Genomic DNA, 11,684 nt, shown 5'->3' with positions numbered 1-11,684 from the left:
CAGCTTGTGAATTACTCCTGATACTTTGGCACTGACAATCGTTGTTATTCTTACTCTTCAGTGACTTCTATACCATTTTCTCTCTGTACCACAGTGGCAGACTGGAAGTGTAAGTACCTACATCTCACATGTATGAAGACAGGAAGTGTAAGTACCTATATCTCACATGTATGAAAACAGGAAGTGTAAGTACATATATCTCACATGTACGAGGTGTGGTGTCTGTGCAATACAGCTTGTGGATTACACCTGATACTTTGGCACTGACAATCGTTGTTCTTCTTTACTCTTTAGAGATTTCTACCATCTGTTTCACAATGGCAGACTGGATAAATTACTAATAATTTATAAAGCGTAATAAGGATCCTTATAATTCTAATTTTTAATTTTATTATTGTTAATATCCATTGAGTTATATCATTTTTCCTGTCGGAAGTACAAATAATATTCGTTTTAGCCACTTTATATCAGATTAGTTGTTCATAAACCATCTTATAGTAGTGATCAATACCAATAAGTTTATCTTATTCCAATGAAAGTAGCACATCAAGCGAGCATGGCAAAAAAGTAGTCTCCTCAGAAATGAGCACAACAAGCGAGCATGGCAACAAGGGAATCTCCTCAGTAATGAGCACATCAAGCGAGGATGGCAACAAAGGAGTTTCCTCAGGAATTAGCACTACAAGCCAGCATGGCAACAAGGGATTCTCCTCAGTAATGAGCACATCAAGCGAGGATGGCAACAAAGGAGTTTCCTCAGGAATTAGCACTATAAGCCAGCATGGTAACAAGGGAGTCACCTCAGTAATGAGCACATCAAGCGAGCATGGCAACAAGGGATTCTCCTCAGTAATGAGCACATCAAGCGAGGATGGCAACAAGGGAGTTTCCTCAGGAATTAGCACAACAAGCGAGCATGGCAACAAGGGATTTTCCTCAGTAATGATCACATCAAGCGAGGATGGCAACAAGGGATTCTCCTCAGTAATGATCACATCAAGCGAGGATGGCAACAAGGGATTCTCCTCAGTAATGAGCACATCAAGCGAGCATGGCAACAAGGGAGTCTCCTCAGTAATGAGCACATCAAGCGAGCATGACAACAAGGGAGTCTCCTCAGGAATGAGCACATCAAGCGATCATGGCAACAATGGAGTTAGGAATGACCCGAAATTTAACTTTTAAAGCTTAATTTTTTTATGTTGGCCAATTACCAAATTACCAATTCGATTTTCATGACAATCAGCGTGAAACACTGAATAATATTTTGCCTATTCAACTATTAGAATTATAATACAGTATGATTTTACCTGTATCGTATTGCATCATTTATGCTCTATATAAAGAGCTATTAGACTCAGAGGAAATGATAAGTTAGAGTTTTTACAAGGCGTAATGTTGCACCGGAAGTGCGGTTCAGTTCATTGTCTAGCTTTTAACTGCAGTGATAAATACATTTTCTGTCCCGGTTATCATAGCCACATATTTACTGTGACTTATAAAACATCTTGTGTCAATGACAGACCTACAGCATTTACAAAATGTGTATTTAGCTCAATAGTACCATCAACAAAAAATAGTGATGGTGGTAGATGTGATAGAACATATGCAAATACGTTGATTCAGGTTGTGGTTGGCTCACGAAGTAGTACTCACACTCATATAATTTATTTTGGAGACTTTGGCTGTAAAATATAATTTTTACACAAATAATGTCGTCTCTATTAAAATATTACTAGGTTCGGAATCCGGTCATATGAGACCCTGAGGCCTTGGTCATGGCCTTGGTATGTTAAAAAAATACTCTACACAATTGCTATTACCCGCGCTACATTTTACTTTTCGCGAGGTGTTTTTTTCCAATTATTTAAACATAAAACTGAAAAGCACAACAAAGTGTTTACGGTGGCCTTCGTCATGGCTGTTTCATCTTAGATCTTGATTATGTCCTTCCACGGCACCACACGTTATTTTACTCGTATTGTGTATGGCTTTCTTATGGGTTTGCATATACTCTAGAACTAGGACTTAATTTTCTTCCGATCTTGTTTTCAGTTAACCTTCTGAACATGTTCAGCCCAACAAATATTGACGTGTTTCTCTCTAACACAAACTAATGTGTATAGAATTACTATTTAACAGGATCCAGTATATTACATAAAACAATTGTAACTGAACACCTCTGACTTGAGACAGAAGTGTGATAGTACCCGGCCCTGTCTTAGTCAAGGAGCCAGATTCCCATGAGCTGTGTGTAAGTATTAATTTTGAATTAATCTGAGAACTTCTTTTAAATATTAATATTAATGAATAATATGGTTATTAATAAAAGGAACTGAGATTTTACCTTTTGTTTGTGTTGATTAAAGTCAGTAACGAGTCTGTACGTAGCTATTAACAACCTTCTAGTGCATCAGTGTTACTTAATGAAAGTACTTAATTAATTAACTTATCTGCTTAAAGCTAATTATTGTTTTATGGTCAACATATCGTGATAGAACTACTTCGGGGTCAACAGTCCAATGTTACCAGCAAGCATGATCATCTGCATAAAGTGGACTATTATTACATTATTAGACAACTTATTTGGAGACTTTGGGTTAGTATAGAGGAAGTTTATTAGGGCTTTACGACTATTTTGTTTTTAAAGGGATTAATATTGTTAGTCAGCGATTCGACCCAGACATGTGTCATCTCATTATATAATCAGGTTGTTACAGTACATGTATGTCATATTTGAAGGCTAAATTAGATGTATTACTGTTTACCCCGGTACAACTCCTTATTTATGATGCATTGATATTTAAAAGAAATTGTTTAACAAATTTGTTTTTATATACTCAAAATGTTTCACAGTTTTTTGCTCACTTATTTTCATATTTACATTCTCAACAACTATTGCTTAACTTCTATACTTTAACGGTAGTACTATGATTATGTTAGTGTCTCAATGGTTCAGTGAAATTAAAATAGATAATTTATAAATGTTTATGAGTACTTGAATTCAAGCAATATCATGGGTTGACTGTGAAACAGGATATATCATCGAAATCAAAAAGACTTAAGGTGGTAGATGCGTTTTACGTGCGTAAACTACCAGTGTATTTTAGACCACTAATACAGTTTTTACTCGTAAAAAGGCAATGATACGAGATGTGGGGCTGAGGAACAATAGTCCGGCACACCCGTGGGAAAGTTCTTGTCAGTCCACTGAAGAATATCGATTGCTATGAGGAGGCAGCTTGGCACGCACTTGAGGCACAGCGACTGAGGTGTTGGTGGGCACAAAGGTGGTGGTGGTGGTGGTGGCACCAAAATCTACGGCAGAATACAGTGACCATGGTTGCTTTATAGCTTACAAAAAAACAGATCATGTCCTGCCTGAATGCATGAACCAGATAGGAGACTCAGTCTTGGCGTACTGGGTAATAAATAATAAAAAGGAGATAGAACCAAATACTTTAATTATTGAACATATTAAAAACAAACACTAATGAAAACATTGAACTGCAAAGCAACAAGATTATGTCCCTTAAAAGTCCTCCATGGGCTTAAAAGAGCATATTTATTTGATATGTTATAAAATATTGACAATCTAAGTCTGTGTATTTAATTTAGTTTACTTATGCTAATTTGTACGGAGATAAAATAGTGGAAATAATAAAATATATTCGAGGTTATGGACTTATCTGACCTTATTATGTCTTGTGTATTGTTTGCTGTAAAATAGAAAATAACTTTAGATTAAATAATTGAACTGTTTTTAACAAAATAGTCGTACAACTGGGTTAAAGCACTCTATTTGTGGCAAACACAACCACTGCGGAAACTTATTGTTCAATTAATGGACCGGGTTTGTTAGTCCTTGTTCGTGACACCGTCCTTGCTGAGCGCTGTCCAATATTAAAGTACGAATTATTTATGCATGCAATACTTTATAACTGATTAAGCATATTATATCCGATAAGTATACATTTTCTTCACTCAGTAACATTCTGTTTTCGAGCATAAGTCATTTTTAGAGCAATTTATTGGTAAAAACATTGTGTAAAAATTACTTGGACATTGTGACATAATGCTCTTTATGTATTTAATGTTTCATACTACAGCCATATGCAAATTTAAAAGTTCACTATTTACAAAATGAAAAGACTTCAAAGATAAAATCATGTGTTTCAAGTCTTACAAATGATACCTGATACGATGGTTATACAATGTATTCTTATAGAAGACAAACAAATATATTTATAAAATTTATTTGGAATATGATACGTTTCCTCACTTGTTTATTGACAAAAATTACGAAAAGTCTATTATACTAACTGAATAGATCACCCATAATTTATTTAATGAAAGCACATTGCAAAAATGGCTCTGTAACAAAGAAACTATATACGATGATCTACGAGTCAAATTGCATCGTTAATAAGTACTGAAGTCGTCTCTTCAGGTGAAGCTATTAATATGCCAATAGTTTTCCATCTCCCAGATTACCTACTTATAACCTTTTCTTCTCCTTATATCCATTAACGTTCCATTGGATTATGCATAGGATTTTAAAATGTCCAATAATGGACAAAGAAGCACAAACATCGCGTAAAATTATAGATTTGAATACTAAGAACGATAGATAAAATTACTTTGTATAATAAGGATGGTAGATTAAGATAAATTCTAGATTTTATACCCCCGTGCCAAAAATATAATTATTTTTATTATGACGGATTTTTGGAATAATAATACGTATTTTCAACAGATATATATTAGCTTACTCATTTAATTCTCGAGTTGTGCTGCAGAAATATAGACTATCATTCAAAACTAAAGTTATGAGAATAATTACGCCTCATAGAACTCACTCTTGTAGAAATGGAACTCTATGCCAAATTTAAAATCTACATATGATATCTTTCTCGACGTATCTTACCACATTATTCATTCAGATATATGTCAATAAATCAGGTTTCATATAAGGGGTTAAGTAATAAAGTTCTATATACCCAATCACTATAAAATTTTATTATATGTGAGTTAGAATAGTTAGGCTATCTACATTAATACTCATCAGGCCTATGATAAACTTGAACTTATTTAAAAATTTATGTATTCCCTGCAATTATTTATATAAAATACCAAATTATAAGAGAAATATGTAATTAAAAAAATATACACATTTTATCTAAACTATTGAAATTATGGATATTAAGTAAAAAAAATATAAATTTTCTTCTGCATACTATAAGTTAAAAAGTTTTATTCGGATCAGAGTTGCACATAACTATTGATTTAGAAGTAACGAAGATATGTGATAAATGGGAGTTATTCTAATCAAATTTGATTGTCTACATAATATCTGAGCTATCACGAATTTAATTTAGGATGATGGAATCTCTGCACAGGCTTTGCCTTTAGAGGTCCTATATATTCATAAAAGTATGTGTATATTGGATATTTTTTGCTATAATTATAACTTCTCTGGATGGTAACCCACAGAAGTTTGTCACACCCTTTTGTGAACACCCTGTATATCAAATCCGCAATTTTCAAAACCGAAGTCCTTATAGTACTTAGTAAAAGCACTTATAATGTAGTTGTGATAGAGTCATATGAAAATTTGCAAACGTATGTAGGCATACATCAGGTACATATTATTTCAGTGTTCATACGTAAGATGGACGGAGTTTAACCTGGCTCTTAAATAGCGTTTTGTAGTTTTTGGAGCATTTCTAGTTCGAATGTATAAAATTTCAAACACCACAGCTGAGTCTCTGCCTTGTTACCCCTTTCACTAAAATAAAAATAAATAGTAATGTGGGCTGACTTATTGACACAATTTTACTGCAGAACAAGAACAAGTTATAATAAATTCACTGCAAATACACCAATTGCCTTAATCTTGTGAATAAAGATAACACTTTGCTATGTGCCAGTGTTGATGACATCGTAATTATTAATACGTACATGAAATTGCCAATACACAAAAACAATTACAAATATTAAAAACTGATTAATTGAAGGTTTGGCATGGAGTAACAAAGTCCATCTGTTTCCATCACTAATACTGACAATCAAACAATCATTCGGTTTGCATTTTATTCAACAGTAAAATTGTATTTTAATGCAGTTTAGTCCACTCAGTCAGTTTATACGGTTTTTTTAGTGTTTTCAGCTCTTTTTTCAAGTTAATACCTTTGTCAAATATTAAACGTTACCTTTAATTGTCCACAAGTTGTTTCTTTACAGCAGAGATTATTATTCTGATTATTAACTTTAACTGTAGACTTCTTATCTTTATAGACGAATAGCTCTATCCTCAAGACATTAAGCCAGAAGCTCTCAACGAGATAAATTTTGTGCAAACCCGGAACTTACGTAAATCAAAGACTACCAAAGATAACAAAATGTCCAGCCTACAAGCTATCATTGGCTGTAATCTTCAGAGGACCCTAGAGCTCTCTTTTCAATTCTCTCTTAGCAATTCTCACCTAGATCTTTTTTAAAGATTGGGATTAATTTTTATATTTTTATTTTAAGGAAAATATACCTTGAAGAAATAAAATAAGAAACTTTGAAACTTTTTAAGCAAAAAACTAACTAACCGTGAATATTAGTTTTAGTTTTAGATTTTTTATAGGTACTGAGGATACTCATATACGTTTAATACTTACATTTAGTGTATCACAAGATATGTCTTGCAGTAAAGAACAAAAATATAAAATGAAACGAAATCATTCATTACATATACTATTCCTTCTTCACATGTAGAAAAGGTTTACCTCAGATATCCTGTTTCAGTTAAAAAGCAATTAAACATTACTCTTTTCACGACTTTTCAACTTCTTAAGGAAATATTATTCACTTAAATACTGCGACCTTATCTAAATAATAGTTTAAGAAAATCACATGTTTATCGTAAACCGTTAGAAAATATTTATGTACAAATATTATTGTTCCAAATGTAAATTTCTCCTCCATTTCTGAAAACCAGCAGTACGGAGTTTATAACTATATAATTACTTATAAGATAATGAAGTAAAAATTAAAAGTAATTATGTATAATCTGTAATATTTATCACATATAAACTATAAGTAATACTCTACAAACACGCGATATTACAACTTACTAATTTAACTATACTTCGCGATTGCTAATTTAAAAGACCATGATATTTTGTCAGATGAATTGTCAAAAAAACCTAATATCTTTGTAGTATACGACGTTTTATGCATTGTATTGCATAAGAAAAAAATTATAATAAAACGTTTCGTGGATTTAAAACTATCCTCTTCATCTGGTAGGAAGAGAGTACATTAAGAAAAAAATGCTTGGAGACTAGACAGCAGAAAATGAATCCAGTAGGATAGGCTCTATACATAGTATTAGAAAACCTACCGCTATGTCAAGGGTCAGTTGAGGTTAGATACTATGGGTACCAACATTTAAAAAATGAACTACTTAAGTAACCTAAATGGATATTTATAATCAAACAATGCCCTACCATCAAAATTCGTACACGCTCCATGACATTAAGGTTTCGGACGGCTGGCTACACCCTTTACCCTCCGGCCAATCGCCTTCCTGTCTTATTGTATCAGGTGCCACGCCGCGAGGCCGCAGGAAATGCCAACATCGACTTTCTTGTTTGTGTCTCACAACTCTTGCTTTCTTCCTGAAAACAACAATCAGTGCAGTTTTAATGTAAATTCAATAATTTTTGCTAAGAATATGGAAATAACTCATCTCCTCTTGTTTTACGCATTTCTCAGGATCTCTTCGAGAAATAGATATTTTTTGTTCTAAACACCAGGAGTTTTCAATAAATTTAAAGAAACTTTGAAAAAGAATGAGAGTGGACTTTTTACTGACACCTTATTAAATTTACTAATATTAGATTTTTGGTACTAATATTTGGCCATTTTGTTAATGATCCAAAACGGGATTTGCAAAAAACTAGAGGTTTTAAAATTGTATATCAACATTACTTCATTCGCAGTGTTGATCTCGAAGTATGTTTCAAAGAGGGAGTTATAAAGAAAAGAAAAAGCTAAAGCTTTAGGATACATTTCGTAATATTACACCATCGCAATTTCAGATAGAAGCAAATGTTAATAGGATGAATATGAAAAACAGTAGCAAATGTGTTTGGTCACTATGATACGTATCTCTTTCCAACATGCTTCAGGGAAACAACTCGTGGAACAGTTATAAAACAGAGGACACCGCGTCATCATTCCAATTGTCAAAACGTCAATAAGTCAGTTTAATACCTCTTCACTTGAAGCCAACCACATACTGTAATAATGTAACTATATATGTGTATTATTGTATGTTTTTCCTTTTAAACAGTAATTGAACTAACTATAGAATCAGCTATTTGTAATATAATTAATATGCATATATTATACAAATTTAATAATATATATTATAAAAGAACAAAATATTTCAATTGTATTTTGTCGTGCCTGATTTAAAAAATTTTAACTATGAACTATTTAATGGTTGACTATAAAAATCCAAATTCTCGTGTATTTATTGTTAGATTGTTTTATTTGCCTTACATTAAGAATGATTAACTTCATTAGTTATTTTAACTGAATTAAACAATTTTGGTTGCATATTATTATAATGTAAAGTATGTTATCATTTGCGTTTTTCTGTATTCAATTATTGTAAATTTACTGTAAATGATAAGAGGTTGAGGGGTAGAGAGAGCTTTACAAACCCTAACTCTGCATCTTTAGTAAAGGCATTTTTCATTTACTTATTTATATTTTTTAATTGTGTTAATAAACAATAAGTTTCTTGAGTTTAAGATATTAATCATATATAAAAACATTTTTGCGAACCTTTTGAGAAAAAAATTATTTTTATGCTGTTGGCGATGTTCAGAACTCATATTTAATACAACTAACCATAAAATACATATAAGGGTTTTTACTACGCCTGGTATATGTTTCTCACCGTCTATAATTATTCTCATAGTTTTTAATTCCATTTTATTTGGGTTTTTATCGGATTTAACACTAATCCATATAATTATTATAACTTTAAATGAATTGTAATACTTCTTGAAAATGTATTACAGTCACTAAACCAACTTTTTTCTGAATAATTCTAATATTTAAAATAAACTTTACTATAAACTAACGCTGAAGTATCTAATCTTTCAGTTTATGTTAACTGCAGGCCTACAAAACATCAAATCTTTGAGATATCCCAATCCCAGGCAACTTCCTTAATCCACGAGCTTCCAAACATTAGCAGCAACCTACCTATGACAATTTCTGGCCCATGATAGCTCTAAGACTCAAGGAGCTTGCGGAATTTAGCAGCTTCGGATCTCTGAAAGCCTGTAAAAACACCAGTGTTTGGAATGTTTAGATATCTAGTAAGCCTATGGTATCTTTTGATTTTTTCACTGGCCTCTGGCAGTAGCCAAACTATGAGAGCATCTAACTCTGGAAACTCTGAGTCTGTAAAGGTTCCCGGTATCTGAAAGTTTCTGGACTCAGGTAGCGTGCTGCCTTTGACACATCTCGATTCCTGAGAGCTGTCAGACCATGAAACCTTCCACCCATGTACTTCCGACTTCGAGCATTTGTTGGGCTCTGGAAGATCCTAGCTTCTGCCAGATCTCTGGCAGACTGCTGTCAGCTGCTTCCCTGGTTTAAACCTCCACCTCTGGAACTCCCAGTCTCTTCCAGCTTTTTGCAGCATTCAGAAGGTGTATTTAAAATTATTTGGCATTTGGGCTCCGCTATACAGTACTTGGTTATTATTTGTTCTGTGGAACATGTATTTAAATGTTTGGCTAATGTCCGTTTATTACTATGTCTCTGAAATATTAAATGTGCCTTATACAACACATTTAATGTCATCTAGGGTTTAAATACATACGTCAAGGTGTCCACAGTATACTAGTTGTGAAGGCTCGGAAGCTACACCTCTTGCAATTCATTTGGCCCCAGTCGTAAACTTTAGATACTTTCTTAAATATTGTAGCCGTAATTGTGGTGATAGATACATAGCGAAACATTTGCTCACATTTACACACTGCATTGTGGACAATATATTTTCTACTAAATATGTAACCGGACAAAGAACCGTAACATAATGCAGTTCAGAGGTTAGTGGTAAATATAAAATACAATTTTCATTCTTGATCAATATTTTGAAGCAAATCAAACATAAGAATAATGGTGTAAATCTATGGGTGCAATCTTCTCCATTCACGATCTAAACTTCTCATTGGGCTTTTACACGCGATCATGGTCTCATGGTTGGTTTTGCTTCATTTTGAACGGCAATCTAGCTTTGCTAAGTTTATTTACATATTTGAAATGAAATAATACAAGATTAAAATGATAAACCAATATATTATGCTGTGAAATTTTAAAATCGATACTCATATGATTGATCTGTTTTTAGACAACCTGTGCTTTTGAAGTTAACAATTCACAGTTCTTTCAACCCTCCAAAACTAATTTTATAACTGGTTGGGGCTATTCTGGAGACAAGTCAGAAAGTACTCTTATAATTCATATATAGGCTACTGTGTTGGGTCTTCGTGCATTTTGTGAAAGGCCAGGGCACTATTATTAATAGGTTTACAGAGTTGCGTAAAAGAATCACCTTTAGGGCTAAACCGAAGAAACAGTTTTAATTTACCCTCGTGGAACAGGTGTTGTGTGAGTTGCGTAAATTGAAAGGCATTAGTTCTGACGGTACAAGTACGCCACTCATCATTGTCTTTCTCACCTATTTTATCTTTTATACTGTTTCAAGTTTATTTTTATGGAAATTATAAAACATTTGTTTTGAAAACAACGGAACGAAGGAACCAATTAGGTATTTAGTAATAATTTATGACAGAAAAAAACACAAAAATATCCTGAATTTTGAAAAAAAACGTATATTATTGTTAGCATAAACAGTATAAAATTCGAAATTTTGTTACTTAATATTTGATAAGGCGATAAATAACTGGGTAGGGTAAAAAGTAACAAGAACGAATATTGAGTTCATTAAGTGCGCTTTTAAGTGCATGTTTTAGAATTAGTCTACATGAATTTAACTCATATCAAGGTTGTTGTGGTTCCTGAGTTTCCTGAGTCAGAATGTTCCAATATTATTAGTTTATTTTAACCTGGATTGTGTTTATGTGTTAAGTTAGCAATGCACCTATGGAAGAGATCAGATTTCAGATCTCAAAACGTAGGTTTGATGTATCACTAAATAATTAGAAAATATCAGGAAGTGCTTGTTTCATTCACAATCTTTCCATCGTAAAAGAAAATAACTTCAAATAAGGAAGAAGTTACAATTGGGAGTAAATAAATATTTTATAAACATAAATCAAAAGTACGCATGTATTCATATTATCGTTGGTTGTTTAAAGCATGGCTACAAAATAAAGCATCTGAACTATCATATAAGATCAAGGAAGTATTAAACCGACATGGGTATTTTTAAAACGATAATTTGGTTTTTATAGCGTATAGACAATTTTTATATCTTATAAATGTTATGAGCTCATATACATGTACATTTACTTTATTAAATTTTGCGAAATTAAATTCAGAAGTAATAACAGGACTGTGTTTTGCATCAAGTGACTCAGTATTACTCTCATAATGACATCATTTAACCGCTGTCGAACTACTGTTACAGTTTCCAACTCCCA

General features: G+C 32.7%; 1 protein-coding gene across 1 annotated transcript; it reads left to right on the top strand.

The window, feature by feature from the left end:
• The first annotated feature begins 582 nt into the window (after window positions 1-582).
• Window positions 583-1,185, top strand: LOC124367185 (mucin-21-like). The gene has a single exon (XM_046823835.1). The coding sequence runs from the start codon at window positions 583-585 to the stop codon at window positions 1,183-1,185; it is 603 nt and encodes a 200-aa protein (XP_046679791.1).
• The last annotated feature ends 10,499 nt before the right edge of the window (window positions 1,186-11,684 follow it).

Source organism: Homalodisca vitripennis, chromosome 8 (genome assembly GCF_021130785.1).
Source record: "Homalodisca vitripennis isolate AUS2020 chromosome 8, UT_GWSS_2.1, whole genome shotgun sequence".
Classification (NCBI taxonomy): domain Eukaryota; kingdom Metazoa; phylum Arthropoda; class Insecta; order Hemiptera; family Cicadellidae; genus Homalodisca; species Homalodisca vitripennis.
This window is presented reverse-complemented; position numbering and strand designations above follow the sequence as displayed.

What these genes read in the sequence shown, in the direction of transcription:
- LOC124367185 (XM_046823835.1), top strand. Translation starts at nt 583, where the DNA reads ATGAGCACAACAAGCGAGCATGGCAACAAGGGAATCTCCTCAGTAATG.